The 25,782-nt window shown below is 35.9% G+C and overlaps 1 protein-coding gene across 2 annotated transcripts in view; it reads left to right on the forward strand.

Annotated features, from left to right (window-relative positions):
• LOC133542349 (beta/gamma crystallin domain-containing protein 1-like) overlaps positions 1–25,782 on the forward strand; it is a 105,503-nt gene that overhangs the window by 13,686 nt on the left and 66,035 nt on the right. For both annotated transcript variants that reach the window (XM_061886399.1, XM_061886398.1), the window contains exons 4-8: positions 1,531–1,689; positions 3,004–3,042; positions 9,144–9,262; positions 18,638–18,782; positions 18,964–19,103. In XM_061886399.1, coding sequence (XP_061742383.1) covers positions 1,531–1,689; positions 3,004–3,042; positions 9,144–9,262; positions 18,638–18,782; positions 18,964–19,103 — 602 coding nt within the window. The remainder of the gene's footprint in view (positions 1–1,530; positions 1,690–3,003; positions 3,043–9,143; positions 9,263–18,637; positions 18,783–18,963; positions 19,104–25,782) is intronic.

A 25,782-nucleotide genomic window follows, 5' to 3' on the forward strand; every position in this document is an offset into this window, starting at 1 on the left:
TCTTTTTTTACGAAGCCACGCTGTTGTAACAGTGCTGAATGTGGCTTGGCATTGTCTTGCTGAAATAATCAGGGGCGTCCATGAAAAAGCCGGCGCTTAGATGGCAGCATATGTTGTTCCAAAACCTGTATGTACCTTTCTGCATTAATGGTGCCTTCACAGATGTGTAAGTTACCCATGCCTTGGGCACTAATGCACCCCCATGCCATCACAGATGGGGGCGGCATGGCGTAGTGGGTAGAGCGGCCGGCCAGAAACCTGAGTGTTGCAGGTTCGCTTCCCACCGATTGACATCCAAAAATCGCTGCCGTTGTGTCCTTGGGCAGGACACTTCATCCTTTGCCCCCGGTGCCGATCACACTGGTGAATGAATGATAGGTGGTGGTCGGAGGGGCCGTAGGCGCAAACTGGCAGCCACGCTTCCGTCAGTCTACCCCAGGACAGCTGTGGCTACTCATGTTGCTTACCACCACCAAGTGTGAATGATTGTTGAGTCCCACTTCTCTGTGAGCGCTTTGAGTGTTTAGAAAAGCGCGATATAAATCTAAGTTATTATTAGATGCTGGCTTTTGAACTTTTTGTCTGTAACAGTCTGGTTGGTTTGCTACCCCTTTGGTCCGGATGACACAATGATGATTATTTCCAAAAACAATTTGAAATGTGGACTTGTCAGACCACAGAACACTTTTCCACTTTGCATCAGTCCATCTTAGGTGATCTCAGGCCCAGAGAAGCCGGTGGCGTTTCTGGATGTTGTTGATAAATGGTTTTCGCTTTGCATAGCAGAGCTTTAACTCGCTCTAACAGATGTAGCGATGAACTGTATTTAGTGACAGTGGTTTTCTGAAGTGTCCCTGAGCCCATGTGGTGATATCCTTTAGAGATTGATGTCGGTTTTTGATACAGTGCCGTCTGAGGGATCGAAGGTCACGGTCATTCAATGTTGGTTTCCGGTCATGCTGCTTACGTGGAGTGATTTCTCCAGATTCTCTGAACCTTTTGATGATATTATGGACCGTAGATGTTGAAATCCCTAAATTTCTTGCATTTGCACTTTGAGAAACGTTGTTCTTAAACTGTTTGACTATTTGCTCACGCAGTTGTGGACAAAGGGGTGTACCTCGCCCAATCCTTTCTTGTGAAAGACTGAGCATTTTTTGGGAAGCTGTTTTTATACCCAATCATGGCACCCACCTGTTCCCAATTAGCCTGCACACCTGTGGGATGTTCCAAATAAGTGTTTGATGAGCATTCCTCAACTTTATCAGTACTTATTGCCACCTTTCCCAACTTCTTTGTCACGTGTTCCTGGCATCAAATTCTAAAGTTAATGATTATTTGCAAAGAAAATATATTTTTTAAATCAGTTTGGACATTGTCTTTGTAGCATATTCAACTGAATATGGGTTGAAAATGATTTGCAAATCCTTGTATTCCGTTTATATTTACGTCCAAGACAATTTCCCAACTCATATGGAAACGGGGTTCGTACTCACCAGTCTTCTGATGGTTCTTTTTTTTATGTGTCAGGTTACCACGGCCCATGTCCGTGAACAAGATCTGGTTGCAAAACCAGGTTCGAACCCTCCCTATGCTGTGCCCCCATCTTTTCCTGGGAATACGCCGAGCCCTTACCCGGCACCCTCAGAGACTCAGCAACTTCTTTCCCAGGGGATGCTTTGTAAAAATGTAAGTGTGCCGCACATATTATTGCTCGGGGAACGTGAGCTGCCTTCCACTGTGTAAGATGAGTACTAAAGCAATTATCATTTGCACAGCATTCACTGTGTAGGTCGTGTGCCATAAGTCATCATTAGTTGCAGTGTAAGCTTCTCTATTACACAAACAGCGGAGCTATTGTCCAGGGGGATGCCTTTTGGGTATTTGACAAAGACTTCTCTGTGTACCAAGCAGCAGCAGCAGCCCTCAAACATTTACATTACTAATCTTTGTGAATCACAACCCATCCTCAAACATTACTCTGACAATCAGCTCAAAGTCAGAGTTAAAGGCCTACTGAAATGAGATTGTCTTATTTAAACGGGGATAGCAGGTCCATTCTATGTGTCATACTTGATCATTTTGCGATATTGACATATTTAGTAGAGAACATCGACGATAAAGTTCGCAACTTTTGGTCGCTAATAAAAAAGCCTTGCCTGTACCGGAAGTAGCAGACAAAGTGCGCGTGACGTCACGGGTTGTGGAGCTCCTCACATCTGAACATTTGTTTACAATCATGGCCACCAGCAGCGAGAGCGATTCGGACCGAGAAAGTGACCATTCCCCCATTAATTTGAGCGCGGATGACATATTCGTGGATGAGGAAAGTTAGAGGGAAGGACTAGAACAGGGGTGTCAAACTCAAATACAGAGTGGGCCAAAATTTAAAACGGAACAAAGCCGCGGGCCAAGGTTGAAGAAATTAACCTTTCAATAGGGATCCCAAAAAGTTTTGCATTGAATATTGTGAAGTGAAGTGAATTATATTTATATAGCGCTTTTCTCTAGTGACTCAAAGCGCTTTACATAGTGAAACCCAATATTTATGTTACATTTAAACCAGTGTGGGTGGCACTGGGAGCAGGTGGGTAAAGTGTAACATGTCCGCTACAATCCGTGACGTCACGCGCACGCACGCGTCATACCGCGAAAATTAAAATTGCAATTTAGTAAACTAAAAAGGCCGTATTGGCATGTGTTGCAATGTTAATATTTCATCATTGATATATAAACTATCAGACTGCGTGGTCGCTAGTAGTGGCTTTCAGTAGGCCTTTGAACTTGTTTTGAAAAAGTAGGAGTTCTGTGACGAGAACCGAAAACTGAGAATAATGCCTAAACTTGTAGAACCACAGCCTACACGTGTCCCAGATAGAAGAATGAAAAAAGGTCAGAACAATCAAGGCGGCACAGGAAAAATGCAGACCCGCCTCTTTGGCAGATATTTGTCATCCTCCACACGATGTGTCATGATAATACTTCTGTACTTTCACCTACTAGGAGAGGACCGCCAAGGGCTTTCACAGGCGACCCGGAAAGGTACGGTACTTGCGTCAACTGCCTGCTTGTACAAACCCTGTTTCCATTTGAGTTAGGAAATTGTGTTAGATGTAAATATAAACAGAATACAATGATTTGCAAATCCTTTTCAACCCATATTCAGTTGAATATGCTACAAAGACAACATATTTGATGTTCAAACTCATAAACTTTGTTTTTTTTTTTTGCAAAAAATAATTAACTTAGAATTTCATGGCTTCAACACGTGCCAAAGTAGTTGGGAAAGGGCATGTTCACCACTGTGTTACATCACCTTTTCTTTTAACAACACACAATAAACGTTTGGGAACTGAGGACACTAATTGTTGAAGCTTTGAAAGTGGAATTCTTTCCCATTCTTGTTTTATGTAGAGCTTCAGTCGTTCAACAGTCCGCTGTCGTATTTTACGCTTCATAATGCGCCACAGATTTTCCATGGGAGACAGGTCTGGACTGCAGGGAGGCCAGGAAAGTATCCAGACTCTTTTACTACGATACCACGCTGTTGTAACACGTGGCTTGGCATTGTCTTACTGAAATAAGCAGGGGCGTCCATGATAACGTTGCTTGGATGACAACATACGTTGCTCCAAAACCTGTATGGAGCATTCAGCCATAATGGTGCCTTCACAGATGTGAAGTGAATTATATTTATATAGCGCTTTTTCTCTAGTGACTCAAAGCGCTTTACATAGTGAAACCCAATATCTAAGTTACATTCAAACCAGTGTGGGTGGCACTGGGAGCAGGTGGGTAAAGTGTCTTGCCCAAGGACACAACGGCAGTGACTGGGATGGCAGAAGCGGGAATCGAACCTGCAACCGTCAAGTTGCTGGCACGGCCACTCTACCAACCGAGCTAAACTGCCCCACAGATGTGTAAGTTACCCATGCCTTGGGCACTAATACACCCCCATACCATCACAGATGCTGGCTTTTCAACTTCGCGCCTATAACAATCCTGATGGTTATTTTCCCCTTTGTTCCGGAGGACACGATGTCGAATAATTCCAAAAATAATTTAAAATGTGGACTCGTCAGACCACAGAGCAGTTTTCCAATTTGCATCAGTCCATCTTAGAGGAGCTTGGGCCCAGCGAAGCCACCGGCGTTCCTTGGTGTTGTTGATAAATGGGGCGGCATAGCTCGGTTGGTAGAGTGGCCGTGCCAGCAACTTGAGGGTTGCAGGTTCGATTCCCGCTTCCGCCATCCTAGTCACTGCCGTTGTGTCCTTGGGCAAGACACTTTACCCACCTGCTCCCACTGCCACCCACACTGGTTTAAATGTAACTTAGATATTGGGTTTCACTATGTAAAGCGCTTTGAGTCACTAGAGAAAGGCGCTATATAAAATATAATTCACTTCACTTCACTTTTGCTTTGCATAGCAGAGTTTTAACTTGCACTTACAGATGTAGCAATAGACGGTTGTTACCGACAGTGGTTCTATGAAGTGTTCCTGAGCCCATGTGGTGATATCCTTTACACACTGATGTCTGTTTTTGATGCAGTATCAACGGTCCGTAATATCATCGCTTACGTGCAGTGATTTCTCCAGATTCTCTGAACCTTCTGATGATTTTACGGACCGTAGATGTTAAAATCTCAACTTTATCAGTATTTATTGCCATCTTTCCCAACTTCTTTGTCACATGTTGCTGGCATTAAATTCTAAAGTTAATGATTATTTGCAAAAACATTTTTTTTTATCAGTTTGAACATCAAATATGTTGTCTTTGTAGCATATTCAACTGAATATGGGTTGAAAAGGATTTGCAAATCATTGTATTCCGTTTATATTTACATCAAACACAATTTCCCAACTCCTATGGAAACGGGGTTTGTAGTTGTGCTGTGATTGGAGGGAACTCTGGAAATACTGACTCCCTGTTCAGTGAAAACATCTGCTTTTCATATGTCGTACTTAGGGGGGGTAAAAATAAATTAAGAACATTTTAGCACAACTGGATGTGATTACGGTCATGGCAGTCAGTGCTGAAGCGGAAGTACTTTATTTGTTGCCCACATATTTTTGGGGTCTTTTATACTTAAATGAGTCAGCAACTTTTAACATGCATGTTTCCCTCAGTGGGAGACTTTTATTATCCATACTTTCCAATCATTCCAATTTCATCAGTCATTTATTTATCTATTTTAAAACGACCCCGAATAACCGCGTCCTCTGCATTGGACAATTGCCTTTTATATAACAGATCTATTTTTTTATTTGGACAACATAAATAGACCAAAGACAAATACCCACTGCAAAGGGTTCTGGTACCGAGGACTTTCCAATCATTCCAATTTTATTGATGTCAATTATTTATCTATTTTAAAACGACCCTGAATAACCACCAGAAAATGGACAATTGCCTTTTCTATAACAGATCTATTTATTAATTTCTTTGTAACTGTGATGTTATGTTCATTGTATATAAAAACATGCATGTTATCTTCGTTGTAAATAAAAACATATATTTTATGTGCATTGTATATAAAAACATGCATGTTATATTCATTGTATACAAAAACATACATGTTATGGTCATTGTATATAAAAACATACATGTCTTTATTGTATATAAAACATACATGTTATGTTCATTGTATACAAAAACATACATGTTATGGTCATTGTATATAACAACATACATGTTATGTTCATTGTATGTAAAAACATGCATGTTATGTTCATTGTATCTAAAACATGCATGGTATGTTCTTTGTATATAAAAACATACATAATGTGTTCATTGTATATAAAACATACATGTTATGTTCATTGTATAAAAAGGCATGCATGTTATGTTCATTGTATATAACAACATACATGTTATGTTCATTGTATATAAAAACATACATGTCTTTATTGTATATAAAACATACATGTTATGTTCATTGTATACAAAAACATACATGTTATGGTCATTGTATATAACAACATACATGTTATGTTCATTGTATATAACAACATACATGTTATGTTCATTGTATGTAAAAACATGCATGTTATGTTCATTGTATCTAAAACATGCATGGTATGTTCTTTGTATATAAAAACATACATAATGTGTTCATTGTATATAAAACATACATGTTATGTTCATTGTATGAAAAGGCATGCATGTTATGTTCATTGTATATAAAACATACATGTAATGTTCATTGTATATAAAAACATATATGTTCTGTTCATTGTATATAAAACATACATGTTATGTTCATTGTATAAAAATACATGCATGTTATGTTCATTGTATATAACAACATACATGTCATGTTCATTGTATATAAAAACATGCATGTTATCTTCATTGTATAAAAAGACCTGCATGGTATGTTCATTGCATATAAAAACATGCATGTTATGTTCATTGTATATAAAACATGCATGTTATGTTTTTTGTATATAAAAACATGCATGTTATGTTCCTTGTATATAAAAACATACATGTTATGTCTATTGTATACAAAGCATGCTTGTTATGTTCATATTACATAAAACATGTTATGTTCATTGTATATAAAAACATGCATGTTATGTTCATTGTATATAAAACATGTTATGTGCCTTGTATATAAAACCTACATATTCTGAATAAATGATGTGATAATGTCAGTCAACTTATTAGTGTTAATTTTAAATCTATCAAGATAAAAAAAATAATAATATCAAAATCAAATTACGGGATGTTATTCATGACTGGTGCACCAACATCATGTAGTTTATTTATTTTATTTTTTTTACATATGTAGCATTATCTACAAAGAATTGCTATTGCGACATCTAGTGGACACATTTAAACAGCAACATTTCGGCTCATTTTTATACTTCGCAAACTCATCCCGCGGGCCGGATAAAACCTGTTCACGGACCGTACGTTTGAAACCCCGGGATTAAGGGGTTCTACCGCCAATTCCGATCATCCATGACGAGTGAGATTGGCCGATACCATTAACCGATACCATTAACCGATAACTGTAAATGTGTCTATTTAGTTGTGTTATTGACAGTTTAACAATATCAACACAATATCTAAAAACGTTCCTTATTCTCTTCCACTCGTTCTCAAGTGATATTGATACTTCATGTTGATACTCGAGAGTAAAAGTTGTAAACAAAAGCAAAACAAATGTCCAGTGCAGTGGTTTCTGGTTCTCAGAAGTGAAGTGAATTATATTTATATAGCGCTTTTCTCTAGTGACTCAAAGCGCCTTACATAGTGAAACCCAATATCTATGTTACATTTAAACCAGTGTGGGTGGCACTGGGAGCAGGTGGGTAAAGTGTCTTGCCCAAGGACACAACGGCAGAGACGAGGATGGCAGAAGCGGGAATCGAACCTGCAACCCTCAAGTTGCTGACACGGCCACTCTACCAACCGAGCTATACCGCCCCTATAGTGTAAAAACTATAGTCTGAAAACCATAGTGTAAAAACTAATGTGAAAACTGTAGTGTAAAAATGATAGTGTAAAAACCATAGTATAAAAACTAGTGTGAAAACTATAGTGTAAAAACTATAGTGTGAAAATTATAATGTAAAAACTATAATGTGAAAACTAGTGTAGAACTACAGTGTAAAAATTATAGTGTAAAAACTGTAGTGTAAAAACTATAGTGTGAAAACTATAGTGAAAACTGTAGTGTAAAAACTATAGTGTAAAAACTATAGTGTGAAAACTATAGTGGGAAAACTATAGTGAAAACTAGTGTAAAAACCATAGTGTAAAAACTAGTGGGAAAACTATAGTGTAAAAACTATAGTGTGAAACTATAGTGTAAAAACTAATGTGAAAACTGTAGTGTAAAACTAAAGTGTAAAAATGATAGTGTAAAAACCATAGTATAAAAACTAGTGTGAAAACTATAGTGTGAAAATTATAATGTAAAAACTATAATGTGAAAACTAGTGTAGAACTACAGTGTAAAAATTATAGTGTAAAAACTGTAGTGTAAAAACTATAGTGTGAAAACTGTAGTGTGAAAACTATAGTGGGAAAACTATAGTGAAAACTGTAGTGTAAAAACCATAGTGTAAAAACCATAGTGTAAAAACTAGTGGGAAAACTAGAGTGTAAAAACTATAGTGTGAAACTATAGTGTAAAAACTAATGTGAAAACTGTAGTGTAAAACTAAAGTGTAACAATGATGGTGTAAAAACCATAGTATAAAAACTAGTGTGAAAACTATAGTGTAAAAACTATAGTGTGAAAATTATAATGTAAAAACTATAATGTGAAAACTAGTGTAGAACTACAGTGTAAAAATTATAGTGTAAAAACTGTAGTGTAAAAACTATAGTGTGAAAACTGTAGTGTAAAAACTATAGTGTAAAACTATAGAGTGAAAACTATAGTGGGAAAACTGTAGTGTAAAAACTATAGTGTAAAACTATAGTGTGAAAACTATAGTGGGACAACTGTAGTGTAAAAACTATAGTGTAAAACTATAGTGTGAAAACTATAGTGGGAAAACTGTAGCGTAAAAACCATAGTGTAAAAACTAGTGGGAAAACCATAGTGTAAAAACTAGTGGGAAAACTATAGTGTAACAATGATGGTGTAAAAACCATAGTATAAAAACTATAGTGTAAAAAACTATAGTGTGACAACTATAGTGTAAAACTAAAATGTAAAAACTATATTGTGGAAACCATAATGTAAAAACCACTGTATAAAAACTATAGTAAGAAAACTATAGTGTAAAACTTAAGTGTAAAAAATATAGTTTAAAAATATGAAGTAAAAACTATAGTGGGAAAACTATAGTGACAACTGTAGTGTAAAAACTACAGTGTAAAAACTATATTGCGGAAACTATAACTATAAACTGTATAAAAACTATAGTGTAAAACTTAAGTGTAAAAAATAGACTGTAAAAAATATAGTGTAAAAATATGGAGTTAAAACTATAGTGTGAAAACTAGTGTTAAAAGAAGGATTATTAACTACCTATCACGGGAAATATTGGTCAACATTTGAGTCACAATGGTATTGACAGTATATACAAATCGTACAGTCTTAGTTCATGAAAGCTGTTCGTAGACTTTAGTTTTACAGAAGACAAACGTGCCCATTCTTACGTGGTCTTTTCCGCAGATCGTACTGTTCCCGGAAGCTCAGTTCAGTGGCCAAGCCTATGAGATCTACAGGGACTTAGCGGACGCCACTCACCTGAAACTCTCCAACATCATATCTGTGAAGGTCATCAGAGGATGGTAAGGCTTTTTTGTTTTTGATACCATGAATCAAGACCAAATGTTTACTGAAGTGGGGCGCCAATTAATATTTGCCAGATACGATTGTCGCCTCAAGGCTTTGCCAAATGTATTTGATGCAATATTGAATAAAATGTAAGTAAGTGAGGCTTGCACTGGGCTTCAGCAGCGATGAAATATGCAAACCTTTCTAGGCTTTAACCTCTCAATAGGGAAAAAAAATCCACATATTTTTTTGTCCATGTGAAACTGTTTAAAAACACAAAGTGACGTCATCTTCTGTTCCCACTAAGTCCTTCTAGGGATGGCTTAAAATTTGCTATGTAAATGCAAATGGTAATAAAACTGTTACAAAGGCTTCTAATGTGGCCGCTTACGTATGCGGTAACAAACGTCATTGCATTATTTTCTAAAAAACATTCCTAACATTCCTAGCCGATTATAACGTGGTTCTATCCACACTTCTGTTAGCCTGCAATTTTCGGTTGTGTTTTCCGCTCTGTATGCTGAATGGCAATATACGATGTATATCTCGATATTTTTTCCGTAAAGTAAAAACAAAACACAAAACAGTCCTAGTTACCTGAGATACTAAGTATGTCATTATTTTGTCTTAGTAAGTCATTATTTATGTCATTATTTTGTCTTAGTAAGTCAATATTTATGTCATTATTTTGTCTTAGTAAGTCAATATTTACTGAGTACAAATAATGACATGAATAAATATTGACTTACTAAGACACAATAATTACATACATTTTGTCTTATTAAGTCAATATTTTCTAAGTCAAAAATAATGACATAAATAAATATTGACTTACTAAGACAAAATGACAATATTTATGTTATTATTTTGTCTTAGTAAGTCATTATTTATGTCATTATTTTGTCTTAGTAAGTCAATATCTACTAAATAAAAATAATGACATAAATACATAATGACTTACTAAGACAAAATAATGGCATAAATAAATATTGACTTACTAAGACAAAATAATGGCATAAATATTGACTAACTAAGACAAAATGACATAAATATTGTCATTTTGTCTTAGTAAGTCAATATTTATTTATGTCATTATTTTTGACTTAGTAAATATTGACTTAATAAGACAAAATAATGACATAAATAATGACTTACTAAGACAAAATAATGGCATAAATATTGACTTTCTAAGACAAAATGACATAAATATTGTCATTTTGTCTTAGTAAGTCAATATTTATTTATGTCATTATTTTTGACTTAGTAAATATTGACTTAATAAGACAAAATAATGACATAAATTGTGACTTACTAAGACAAAATAATGACATAAATATTGTCATTTTGTCTTAGTAAGTCAATATTTATTTATGTCATTATTTTTGACTTAGTAAATATTGACTTAATAAGACAAAATAATGACATAAATAATGACTTACTAAGACAAAATAATGGCATAAATATTGACTTACTAAGACAAAATGACAATATTTATGTCATTATTTTGTCTTAGTAAGTCAATATTTACTAAGTCAAAAATAATGACATAAATAAATATTGACTTACTAAGACAAAATGACAATATTTATGTCATTTTGTCTTAGTAAGTCAATATTTATTTATGACATTATTTTGTCTTAGTAAGTCATTATTTATGTCATTATTTTTTCTTAGTAAGTCAATATTTACTAAGACAAAATAATGACAAATAAATATTGACTTACTAAGACAAAATAATGACATAAATATTGTCATTATTTTGTCTTATTAAATCAATATTTACAAAGTCAAAAACAATGACATAAATAAATATTGACTTACTAAGACAAAATGACAATATTTATGTAATTTTGTCTTAGTAAGTCAATATTTATGCCATTATTTTGTCTTAGTAAGTCATTATTTATGTCATTATTTTGTCTTATTAAGTCATTATTTATGTCATTATTTTGTCTTATTAAGTCATTATTTATGTCATTATTTTGTCTTAGTAAGTCATTATTTATGTCATTATTTTGTCGTAGCAAGTCAATATTTACTGAGTAAAAATAATGACATAAATAAATATTGACTTACTAAGACACAATAATGACGTAAATATTGTCATTATTGTGTCTTATTAAGTCAATTTTTAATAAGTCAAAAATAATGACATAAATAAATATTGACTTACTAAGACAAATGACAATATTTATGTCATTTTGTCTTAGTAAGTCAATATTTATGCCATTATTTTGTCTTAGTAAGTCATTATTTATATAATTATTTTGTCTTAGTAAGTCAATATTTACTGAGTAAAAATAATGACATAAATAAATATTCACTTACTAAGACAAAATTACAATATTTATGTCATTTTGACTTAGTAAGTCAATATTTATGTCATTATTTTGTCTTCGTAAGTCATTATTTATGTCATTATTTTGTCTTAGTAAGTCAATATTTACTAAGACAAAATAATGACATGAATACATAATGACTTACGAAGACAAAATAATGGCATAAATAATGACTTACTAAGACAAAATAATGGCATAAATATTGACTTACTAAGACAAAATTACAATATTTATGTCATTTTGACTTAGTAAGTCAATATTTATGTCATTATTTTGTCTTCGTAAGTCATTATTTATGTCATTATTTTGTCTTAGTAAGTCAATATTTACTAAGACAAAATAATGACATGAATACATAATGACTTACGAAGACAAAATAATGTCATAAATATTGACTAACTAAGACAAAATGACATAAATATTGTCATTTTGTCTTAGTAAGTCAATATTTATGTCATTATTTTTGACTTAGTAAATATTGACTTAATAAGACAAAATGACATAAATAATGACTTACTAAGACAAAATAATGGCATAAATATTGACTTTCTATGACAAAATGACATAAATATTGTCATTTTGTCTTAGTAAGTCAATATTTATTTATGTCATTATTTTTGACTTAGTAAATATTGACTTAATAAGACAAAATAATGACATAAATAATGACTTACTAAGACAAAATAATGACATAAATATTGTCATTTTGTCTTAGTAAGTCAATATTTATTTATGTCATTATTTTGGACTTAGTAAATATTGACTTAATAAGACAAAATAATGACATAAATAATGACTTACTAAGACAAAATAATGGCATAAATATTGACTTACTAAGACAAAATGACAATATTTATGTCATTATTTTGTCTTAGTAAGTCAATATTTACTAAGTCAAAAATAATGACATAAATAAATATTGACTTACTAAGACAAAATGACAATATTTATGTCATTTTGTCTTAGTAAGTCAATATTTATTTATGACATTATTTTGTCTTAGTAAGTCATTATTTATGTCATTATTTTTTCTTAGTAAGTCAATATTTACTAAGACAAAATAATGACAAATAAATATTGACTTACTAAGACAAAATAATGACATAAATATTGTCATTATTTTGTCTTATTAAATCAATATTTACAAAGTCAAAAACAATGACATAAATAAATATTGACTTACTAAGACAAAATGACAATATTTATGTAATTTTGTCTTAGTAAGTCAATATTTATGCCATTATTTTGTCTTAGTAAGTCATTATTTATGTCATTATTTTGTCTTATTAAGTCATTATTTATGTCATTATTTTGTCTTATTAAGTCATTATTTATGTCATTATTTTGTCTTAGTAAGTCATTATTTATGTCATTATTTTGTCGTAGCAAGTCAATATTTACTGAGTAAAAATAATGACATAAATAAATATTGACTTACTAAGACACAATAATGACGTAAATATTGTCATTATTGTGTCTTATTAAGTCAATTTTTAATAAGTCAAAAATAATGACATAAATAAATATTGACTTACTAAGACAAATGACAATATTTATGTCATTTTGTCTTAGTAAGTCAATATTTATGCCATTATTTTGTCTTAGTAAGTCATTATTTATATCATTATTTTGTCTTAGTAAGTCAATATTTACTGAGTAAAAATAATGACATAAATAAATATTCACTTACTAAGACAAAATTACAATATTTATGTCATTTTGACTTAGTAAGTCAATATTTATGTCATTATTTTGTCTTCGTAAGTCATTATTTATGTCATTATTTTGTCTTAGTAAGTCAATATTTACTAAGACAAAATAATGACATGAATACATAATGACTTACGAAGACAAAATAATGGCATAAATAATGACTTACTAAGACAAAATAATGGCATAAATATTGACTTACTAAGACAAAATTACAATATTTATGTCATTTTGACTTAGTAAGTCAATATTTATGTCATTATTTTGTCTTCGTAAGTCATTATTTATGTCATTATTTTGTCTTAGTAAGTCAATATTTACTAAGACAAAATAATGACATGAATACATAATGACTTACGAAGACAAAATAATGTCATAAATATTGACTAACTAAGACAAAATGACATAAATATTGTCATTTTGTCTTAGTAAGTCAATATTTATGTCATTATTTTTGACTTAGTAAATATTGACTTAATAAGACAAAATGACATAAATAATGACTTACTAAGACAAAATAATGGCATAAATATTGACTTTCTATGACAAAATGACATAAATATTGTCATTTTGTCTTAGTAAGTCAATATTTATTTATGTCATTATTTTTGACTTAGTAAATATTGACTTAATAAGACAAAATAATGACATAAATAATGACTTACTAAGACAAAATAATGACATAAATATTGTCATTTTGTCTTAGTAAGTCAATATTTATTTATGTCATTATTTTGGACTTAGTAAATATTGACTTAATAAGACAAAATAATGACATAAATAATGACTTACTAAGACAAAATAATGGCATAAATATTGACTTACTAAGACAAAATGACAATATTTATGTCATTATTTTGTCTTAGTAAGTCAATATTCACTAAGTCAAAAATAATGACATAAATAAATATTGACTTACTAAGACAAAATTACAATATTTATGTCATTTTGTCTTAGTAAGTCAATATTTATTTATGTCATTATTTTGTCTTAGTAAGTAATTATTTATGTCATTATTTTTTCTTAGTAAGTCAATATTTACTAAGACAAAATAATGACATAAATAAATATTGACTTACTAAGACAAAATAATGACATAATGATTGTCATTATTTTGTCTTATTAAATCAATATTTACAGTCAAAAATAATGACATAAATACATATTGACTTCCTAAGACAAAATGACAATATTTATGTCATTTTGTCTTAGTAAGTCAATATTTATGCCATTATTTTGTCTTAGTAAGTCATTATTTATGTCATTATTTTGTCGTAGTAAGTCAATATTTACTGAGTAAAAATAATGACATAAATAAATATTGACTTACTAAGACACAATAATGACGTAAATATTGTCATTATTTTGTCTTATTAAGTCAATTTTTACTAAGTCAAAAATAATGACAAATAAATATTGACTTACTAAGACAAATGACAATATTTATGTCATTTTGTCCTAGTAAGTCAATATTTATGCCATTATTTTGTCTTAGTAAGTCATTATTTATATCATTATTTTGTCTTAGTAAGTCAATATTTACTGAGTAAAAATAATGACATAAATAAATATTCACTTACTAAGACAAAATTACAATATTTATGTCATTTTGTCTTAGTAAGTCAATATTTATGTCATTATTTTGTCTTCGTAAGTCATTATTTATGTCATTATTTTGTCTTAGTAAGTCAATATTTACTAAGACAAAATAATGACATACATAAATATTGACTTACGAAGACAAAATAATGACAATATTTATGTCATTATTTTGTCTTCGTAAGTCAATATTTACTAAGTCGAAAATAATGACATAAATAAATATTGACTTACTAAGACAAAATGACAATATTTATGTCATTATTTTGTCTTCGTAAGTCATTATTTATGTCATTATTTTGTCTTAGTAAGTCAATATTTACTAAGACAAAATAATGACATAAATAAATATTGACTTACGAAGACAAAATAATGACAATATTTATGTCATTATTTTGTCTTCGTAAGTCAATATTTACTAAGTCGAAAATAATGACATAAATAAATATTGACTTACTAAGACAAAATGACAATATTTATGTCATTTTGTCTTAGTAAGTCAATATTTATGCCATTATTTTGTCTTAGTAAGTCATTATCTATGTCATTATTTTGTCTCAGTAAGTCAATATTTACTAAGTAAAAATAATGACATAAATAAATATTGACTTACTAAGACACAATAATGACATAAATATTGTCATTATTTTGTCTTAGTAAGTCAATATTTACTAAGTAAAAATAATGACATAAATAAATATTGACTTACTAAGACAAAATGACATAAATATTGTCATTATTTTGTCTTAGTAAGTCAATATTTATTCATGTCATTATTTTTGACTTAGTAAATATTGATTTACTAATAGTAAGTCAATATTTAATAGGAAAGATAATGACATAAATAAATATTGACTTACTAAGACAAAATAATGACATACTTAGTATCTCAGGTAACTAGGACTGTTTTGTGTTTTTTTTTTTTACTTTACGGAAAAAATAACGAGATATATATCGTATATTGCCATTCAGCATACGGGAGAGGAAAACACAACCAAAAATTCTAGGCTAACAGAAGTGTGGATAGAACCACGTTGGAACCGGCTATTAACTGCAAATTAGCATGTAGATTAGGAATGTTTTTTTGAAAATAATGTAAAGACGTTTGTTACCGCATACCTAAGCAGCCACATTAGAAGCCTTTGAAAAGGTTACCATTTACATACCACATTTTAGGCCATCCCTAGAAGGACCTAGTGTGAACAGAAGTTGACATCACTTGGTTTTTTTAAACAGACTCACTGTAAATAAGCGTTTGCAATAAGCGTTTGGAAAAAAGTTAAAAGTGGGGCCACATGCTGACATATGCTCAACTCATTATGCTTAATTTATTACACTATTTGGGAAGCCTGTAGTTGATTATTATCAACAAATGTTATATTTTTATTAACATGTGATAGCAGGGACCCTGCCATTCAAAACTTGGCTGCTACATGACTAATGACTAATATAACTATAGCTAAAAAAATAGTACAAAAGCAATAGGAGAGACTATTCATCCATGAACACCATGGAGTTCATGTATGATTTTTGATGCAGTTACATTATGATATCAACTATCAGAGACAGAAACTCTTCATTTAACATAATGTCCTTTTTTGCTGCTTCAACACAAAAAAAAGTAAAGTGAAATAACTTAGTTGTTAACTGTAGGTCAATAAGGCTTGTCTTTCCCTCAGACAGTGCTGTCCGTAACACACACACGCACCGCAAAATTAACTAACGTTATGCTAAAAGCTAATTAGCCTTCACCTCAAGGACTGCGAGCGAGCTGAGCTGCCGCTTGTATTTCTAGAACGTCAACGGGCTCATAGTGATGTTACTAGTAGTTAACTTGGAGGTGTTTATTATAATTTGGGGAGAGTCCGCCGCATTATGCTCACCTGCTAACCACCTTTATGCTAACCCGCACCGTCTCTCCTCTCTGCCTGCCTCTGCCGTGAGCACTGACACGGACAGTATTGGTCGTACGAATGCTGATACTTAAACATTTCAAGACTATTTTTTTAATCACAGTTGTAATCAGACAAAAACAAAGTGTAACAATGTCAATGAAATATTTAAATTATTTCCTACTATTGGCTATGAGTTAAATGTTGTTGTTTTTTTTCCCTTTAAAGCCCTCCTGTGGCCAGGGACCTATTTACTGAGTTTGTAAACAATAACAAAAACAACAAAATAGGTTTCTGATTACAAGAAAGATCGATCTAATCACTCTAGTATCGACCATATACTGATACTAGACCTTTGTTTACATTCAGTGCTTTAACTTAGAACAGGGGTCGGCAATCCGCGGCTCCGGAGCCACTCATTGGTCACTCTGATGTGGCTCAGGTTCATGATCAACGACCCCCCTGATTATTTCGAGAGGTTTCCGGAGTTTGGTGCCTCTCCCAGGAATCACTCGGGGACAACATTCTTCATCCGGTCTACGATATTGAGTGCGTGCCGTAATGGCAATGCTTTTAACTTCCTCTTTAACATGTCGTCGCGCCCGCTTTTACACAACGCTATCTGCTTGTTGGCCTGTCGCATGCTATACGCAGCTCTTGTCAACTCACGCATATGCCTGCGAGTCAAACTTGTTCAATAACCATACAGGTTAAACTGAGGGTTGTAATACAAACAACTTTAACACTCTTACTAATATGCGCCACACTGTGAACCCACACCAAACAAGAATGACAAACACATTTCGGGAGAACATCAGCACTGTAAGACAACATAAACACAACAGCACAAATACCCAGAATCCTATGCGTCCCTGACTATTCCTGGCTATCATACACACCCGCTAGCACCAAACCCGCCCACATCAAACGACGCACGGGGTTTGATGCTATCAGGTGTGGATAATGTAGCCAGGAAGAGCCAGGGCCCATGTGGTGATATCCTTTAGAGATTGATGTCGGTTTTTGATACAGTGCCGTCTGAGGATCGAAGGTCACGGTCATTCAATATTGGTTTCTGGCCATGCCGCTTACGTGGAGTGATTTCTCCAGATTCTCTGAACCTTTTGATGATATTATGGACCGTGGATGTTGAAATCCCTAAATTTCTTGAAATTGCACTTTGAGAAACGTTGTTCTTAAACTGTTTGACTATTTGCTCACGCAGTTGTGGACAAAGGGGTGTACCTCGCCCCATCCTTTTCTTGTGAAAGACTGAGCATTTTTTCGGGAAGCTGTTTTTATACCCAATCATGGCACCCACCTGTTCCCAATTAGCCTGCACACCTGTGGGATGTTCCAAATAAGTGTTTGATGAGCATTCCTCAACTTTATCAGTATTTATTGCCACCTTTCCCAACTTCTTCCTCACGTTTTGCTGGCATCAAATTCTAAAGTTAATGATATTTTGCAACCAAAAAAAATGTTTATCAGTTTGAACATCGAATATGTTGTCTTTGTAGCATATTCAACTGAATATGGGTTGAAAAGGATTCATTGTATTCCGTTTATATTTACATCTAACACAATTTCCCAACTCATATGGAAACGGGGTTTGTATCTGCAAAACACATGCATCGCGACAGCTAAATGGCTTAACCGAGACTAAAGACGGAGATAAACGGCGTGTCTGGCAAACTTCGGCCATTTGCTGCAGCAACCCATAAAAACCGTGGCGTGGAGCCCGGTCAACCTTGTAAACCGAAAAAAAGTCGTTACTAAACACAAAGAGTCAGAATACAAAGGGTGCAATTTTTCGCCATTGATTTGTGCCTTTTGCTCTCCCTTGCAGCTGGATCCTCTACGAAAAGCCGGACTTTCAGGGCCGCTGTATCGCCCTGGAGGAGGGGGGTCTGGAATTGATAAACGAGTGGGCAGAGCCGGCGCAGAACAACACCGCACCAATGCTAATCGGCTCCGTTCGACTCGCCGTCTGTGTGAGTGTGCGCCGCTTAAACAATTCCACCTCTGCCGACCCTTTTAATATCTGCGGCGTAAAGAAGACACATGGGCCGCAGGGCGTTATTGCGACATTAGTATTCACGGCGGTGGGATGCATGTGAAAACAGACTGTTTGCATGGGCGATTATTGTGTTGTGTTCCTCTGTTTCTCTGCAGGATTACAGCACCCCTCATATCGATCTGTTCACGGAACCCGAGGGCCACGGGAGAGTGACGCCATACCATGACGACACCATAGAAACGGGCTCGTTTGGAATCCCGCTGAGCACCGCTTCCATCCAAGTGCACTCCGGGCTGTAAGTGAAGCTCATCCATACTAGCTCGGATCTAACAGGGAGCGGGGAATAGTATTGACCGGGCTTCCAACTCCTTCTCATTGAGATTGATCCGCGGCACACTGCAAAAACTGAAAATTTAAGTAAGATGAAATATATCAAATAAGCGTGATATTTGCTTATTTTCTGTCTGATAAGTCTTCTCACTAAGCATATTTTATGTTAGAGTGTGTTACTTGTTTTAAGTGTTTTGGTCCTGAATGATCTCAGTAAGATATTACAGCTTTTTGCTGAGATTTGATGACCTATGTTGAGTAAAACATGCTAGTTGGATAGTAGATGGCAGTCAAACATAAGATATACATGAAAACTGCATGACGATGGCAATATGACTCAGGTAAACAACACCAACATTTTGTATGTTCCATTGAAAATATAGAACATTTTGGTTTTGCTTACCGACCTCAAAGCAATTTTATTTGGTACATGGTGTAATGATAAGTTTGAGCAGTAGATAGCAGTCAAACATAAGAGACACGTGTAGACTGCAATATGATGGCAATATGACTCAAGTAAACAACACCGACATTGTATATGTTCAACACTGCAAAAATTGACATCCAAGTAAGATCAAATATCTCAAATTTGGGTGATATTTGCTTATTTTCTGTCTGATAAGATACGTCTTCTCACTAAGCAGATTTTATGTTAGTGTTTTACTTGTTTTAAGTGTTTTGGTCCTAAATGATCTCAGTAAGATATTACAGCTTTTTGCTGAGATTTGATGACTTATATTGAGTAAGACATGCTAGTTTAATAGTAGATGGCAGTCAAACATAAGACACGTGTAGACTGCAATATGATGGCAATATGACTCAAGTAAACAACACCAACATTTTATATGTTCCACACTGCAAAAACTGACATCCAAGTAAGATGAAATATCTCAAATAAGGGTGATATTTGCTTATTTTTTGTCTGATAAGATAATTCTTCTCACTAAGCAGATTGTATGTGAGAGTGTGATACTTGTTTTAAGGGTTTTGGTCCTAAATGATCTCAGTAAGATATTACGGCTTGTCGCTGAGATTCAATGACCTATGTTGAGTAAAACATGCGAGTTGGATAGTAGATGGCAGTCAAACATAAGATATACATCAAGACTGCACGATATGTTCCATTGAAAGTATAGACCATTTTGGTTTTGTTTACCGACCTCGAAGCAATTTTATTTGGGACATGGTGTAATGATAAGTTTGAGCAGTAGATGGCAGTCAATCATAAGAGACACGTGTAGACTGCAATATGATGGCAATATGACTCAAGTAAACAACACCAACCTTTTATATGTTCCACACTGCAAAAACTGACATCCAAGTAAGATGAAATATCTCAAATAAGGCTGATATTTGCTTATTTTTTGTCTGATTAGATAATTCTTCTCACTAAGCAGATTTTATGTTCAAGTGTTTTACTTGTTTTTTAAAGGCCTACTGAAATGAGATGTTCTTATTTAAACGGGGATAGCAGGTCCTTTCTATGTGTCATACGTGATCATTTTGCGATATTGCCATATTTTTGCTGAAAGGATTTAGTAGAGAACATCCACGATAAAGTTTGCAACTTTTGGTGCTGATAAAAAAGCCTTGCCTGTACCGGAAGTAGCAGACGTTGTGCGCGTGACGTCCCGGGTTGTGGAGCTCCTCACATCTGAACATTGTTTACAATCATGGCCACCAGCAGCGAGAGCGATTCGGACCGAGAAAGCAACAATTTCCCCATTAATTTGAGCGAGGATGAAAGATTCGTGGATGAGGAAAGTGAGAGTGAAGGACTACAAAAAAAAAAGACTATACATTGGGAGCGATTTAGTTGTTATTAGACAAATGTACTAGGATAATTCTGGAAAATCCCTTATCTGCTTATTGTGTTACTAGTGTTTTAGTGCGTTTATATGGTCGTACCTGTACAACCTGAAGGTCGGCCCCGCACCTTTCTTCAGCACCAGTCGACGGGTGGTGGCGATGCACATCTCTGCCCTTCGCAAAGGACCCTCTTCGAAACATGATCTTTCGAAATGATCGCTGCATAATACACTGTACTTTGTGTGTGTGGTCCAATCCAACCGTGTTCGCTTGACCGCTCTGTTCCTTAGTAAAGCTTCACCGTCATCTTTCGGGAATGTAAACAATGAAACACTGGCTGTGTTTGTGTTGCTAAAGGCGGCCGCAATACACCGCTTCCCACCTACAGCTTTCTTCTTTGACGTCTCCATTATTCATTGAACAAATTGCAAAAGATTCAGCAACACAGATGTCTAGAATACTGTGGAATAATGCTAATGAAAGCAGACGACTTATAGCTGGGAACGGTGCTGGAACAAAATGTCCTCTACAATGCGTGACGTCACGCGCACACGTCATCATACCACGACGTTACAGCAGGATACTTTGGCACGAAATTTAAAATTGCGATTTAGTGAACTAACTCGGCCGTATTAGCATGTGTTGCAATTTTAATATTTCCTCATTGATATATAAACTATCAGACTGCGTGGTCGCTAGTAGTGGCTTTCAGTAGGCCTTTAAGGGTTTTGGGCCTAAATGATCTCAGGAAGATATTACAGCTTGTTGCTGAGATGTGATGACCTATATTGAGTAAAACATGCTTGAAACTAGAATATCAACTGTTGCAAAGCTGTGTCATCAACACTCATAAGTATAAAACTACTTTTTTAAAGTAATAATTTCTTCAATCAATCATCAATCAATGTTTACTTATATAGCCCTAAATCACTAGTGTCTCAAAGGGCTGCACAAACCACTACGACATCCTCGGTAGGCCCACATAAGGGCAAGGAAAACTCACACCCAGTGGGACGTCGGTGACAATGATGACTATGAGAACCTTGGAGAGGAGGAAAGCAATGGATGTCGAGCGGGTCCAACATGATACTGTGAAAGTTCAATCCATAATGGATCCAACACAGTCGCGAGAGTCCAGTCCAAAGCGGATCCAACACAGCAGCGAGAGTCCCGTTCACAGCGGAGCCAGCAGGAAACCATCCCAAGCGGAGGCGGATCAGCAGCGCAGAGATGTCCCCAGCCGATACACAGGCGAGCAGTACATGGCCACCGGATCGGACCGGACCCCCTCCACAAGGGAGAGTGGGACATAGAAGAAAAAGAAAAGAAACGGCAGATCAAATGGTGTAAAAATTACATCGAGCATGAAAAAAAAAAGTACTTTACATTTACTTGATTTAAGAATATTTTTCAACGTATTGAGCAAAAATGTCTCATTTTTTTTTCTACCAGGAAAAGTGCACTTGTTATTAGTGAGAATATACTTATTTTAAGATATGTTGGGGTTTATTGAGGTTAGCTAATTTAACTTTTTTTTGGAAAGTCTTGACAAGCCGAATTTTCTTGTTCTATTGGCAGATCATTTTGCTTAGTTCAAATAAAATACCCCTCATTTTTGTATTTTCTTTTTCTTGTTTTTGAACACTGACTTTTTGCAGTGTAGGAAGGGCCTCTACTTCAATACCTTAGAGCGGTTTTCTGTTTTAAGGATTAAGGCGCTTGCGTTCCAACGTAGACTCGGCCTTGAATGTTTGGCAGCGAGTGACAAATACCTCATCAGCCGGCTTCCTCGTTCTTGTCGTGGTTTGGAGTCTCACTTGTCCTCGTTTAGGAATGTCCTTCGTGCCGATGCCTGTTCAAAGAAGGTAGTGGGGGTGGGGGGAGGGGGGGCGTGGGGGTTGAGTGTTACCTGGAAAACAAAGTGAGGGGTTGGAATGAAATGAGAGTTGCAGACGAAAAAGGTGTGGGAGAGATGTTTTGTGCCTGAGGAAAGTCATTGAATAAGGTTCATTTTGTCTTTGAACCAATAATTATGTCACCTGTCAGGGTGGTATGTTCAGTTCAAGGGGTAAATAAAATAAAATAAAATTAGACATATCCGATAATATCGGACTGTCGATATTATCGGCCGATAAATGCTTTAAATGTATCGGTTTCGAAAAGTAAAATTTATGACTTTTTAAAAAGCCGCTGTACAGAGTTTTACTAAAACTCCATGTTCCCAGTAGGGTTGCTTGAAGCCTTTTCAATCCGTCTAAATCAGGGGTCTCAAACATGCGGCCCGCGAGTCAATATTTTGCGGCCCCCACCTTAATAGGAAAGTTTAATATTAGTGCGGCCCGCAAGTTTTATATGAATGGCGCCAGACAGAGTTGTGTTATTTGGGTCCAAAATGGCTGTGTCAATGTTCTGGGTTGCCTACCCCTGCATTAGTGGAAAAGCGGCACATGAGTCCAAGCGACAGAAACATTGCCATGGAGACGAGGGTTCCCTTACGTGCCTGGCTGCAGTTGAACCGCTCCACCAACTGAAGGACCAAACGACAATACAAAACTGTGGTTGCACTGGACCTCAGCGCTGATACTCCGACAGAGAGTCGCTGGGCGAACCGGACGTGTAACACGTTAGTCGTGATGTTAGTCCGTTCGGGGCTAACTAAACTCCACAGCGAGTCCCCCTCCCCCAAATCCTCTCCCATTGGCTCCAGACAGAGACGATATTTGTTATGTGGGTCCAAAATGGCTCTTTCAATGTTCTGGGTTGCCTACCCCTGCGTTAGTGGAAAAGCGGCAAATGAGTCAAAGCGACAGAAACGTTGCCATGGAGACGAGGGTTCCCTTACGTGCCTGGCTGCAGTCGAACCGCGACACCTGCCGAAGGACCGAACGACAATACAAAACTGTGGTTGCACTAAACCTCAGCGCTGATACTCCGACATAGAGTCGCTGGGCGAATCGGACGTGTAACACGTTAGTCGTGATGTTAGCCCGTTAACTGTAAACTCCACGGCGAGCCCCCCTCCCCTAAACCCTTTCCCGTTGGCTCCAGACAGAGACGATATTTGTTACTTGGGTCCAAAATAGCTCTTTCAACGTTCTGGGTTGCCTACCCCTGCGTTAGTGGAAAAGCGGCACATGAGTCGAAGCGACAGAAACGTTGCCATGGAGACGAGGGTTCCCTTACGTGCCTGGCTGCAGTCACACCGCGACACCTGCCGAAGGACCGAACGACAATACAAAATTGTGGTTGCACTGGACCTCAGCGCTGATACTCCGACAGAGAGTCGCTGGGCCAATCGGACGTGTAACACGTTAGTCGTGATGTTAGCCCGTTAACTGTAAACTCCACGGCGAGCCCCCCTCCCCTAAACCCTTTCCCGTTGGCTCCAGACAGAGACGATATTTGTTACTTGGGTCCAAAATAGCTCTTTCAACGTTCTGGGTTGCCTACCCCTGCGTTAGTGGAAAAGCGGCAAATGAGTCAAAGCGACAGAAACTGTCATGATCCGCTATTTGGATCATTTCTTGTTCTGGTTTGGGTTCGGTTTTCTGTTTTGTTATCACAGCCTGCTTGTTATTTGACGACCTTAGTTCCTGGTGGCACTTCCTGTTTTGTTCCGTTGCCTAGTTCCGCATTTAGTGTCACCTGCTTCTTGTTTTTCGTCGTGCACCTGCCTCCTAATTTCTGCCTGTATTTAAGCCTGCCTTTGTTTGCCATTCGGTCTCGCAGTGTAAAAACTTGCTTCCATGGACTCGATTAGCTTCCACGCTATTCCTTCCTATGTCTATGTCCCGAGCTTACATGCTAGCGCTTTTTGTTTGTTTTGTCCATAGTGCCTTTGTGCAAGTCTTTTTTTTCTTAGTCCGTTTTTGTAGTTGTAAATAAAACATCATCCTTACTTTCACGCTGAGTTCCATTCCGCTTGCATCCACAAGAGAACGCGTTTGCCAGCCAAACACGTTAGTCGTGATTTTAGCCCGTTAACTGTAAACTCCACGGCGAGCCCCCCTCCCCCAAACCCTCTCCCGTTGGCTCCAGTCAGAGAAAATATTTGTTATTTGGGTCCAAATTGGCTCTTTCAATGTTCTGGGTTGCCTACCCCTGCATTAGTGGAAAAGCGGCACATGAGTCGAAGCGACAGAAACGTTGCCATGGAGACGAGGGTTCCCTTACGTGCCTGGCTGCAGTCACACCGCGACACCTGCCGAAGGACCGAACGACAATACAAAACTGTGGTTGCACTGGACCTCAGCGCTGATACTCCGACAGAGAGTCGCTGGGCCAATCGGACGTGTAACACGTTAGTCGTGATGTTAGCCCGTTAACTGTAAACTCCACGGCGAGCCCCCCTCCCCCAAACCCTTTCCCGTTGGCTCCAGACAGAGACGATATTTGTTATTTGGGTCCAAAATAGCTCTTTCAACGTTCTGGGTTGCCTACCCCTGCGTTAGTGGAAAAGCGGCAAATGAGTCAAAGCGACAGAAACTGTCATGATCCGCTATTTGGATCATTTCATGTTCTGGTTTGGGTTCGGTTTTCTGTTTTGTTATCACAGCCTGCTTGTTATTTGACGACCTTAGTTCCTGGTGGCACTTCCTGTTTTGTTCCGTTGCCTAGTTCCGCATTTAGTGTCACCTGCTTCTTGTTTTTCGTCGTGCACCTGCCTCCTAATTTCTGCCTGTATTTAAGCCTGCCTTTGTTTGCCATTCGGTGTCGCAGTGTAAAAACTTGCTTCCATGCAACAGGTGACGTCGCTATCCCGCATTTTGGTAATTACCCTTTTCTGGACTCGATTAGCTTCCACGCTATTCCTTCCTTTGTCTATGTCCCGAGCT

Source organism: Nerophis ophidion, linkage group LG24 (assembly GCF_033978795.1).
Source record: "Nerophis ophidion isolate RoL-2023_Sa linkage group LG24, RoL_Noph_v1.0, whole genome shotgun sequence".
Taxonomy (NCBI): Eukaryota; Metazoa; Chordata; class Actinopteri; order Syngnathiformes; family Syngnathidae; genus Nerophis; species Nerophis ophidion.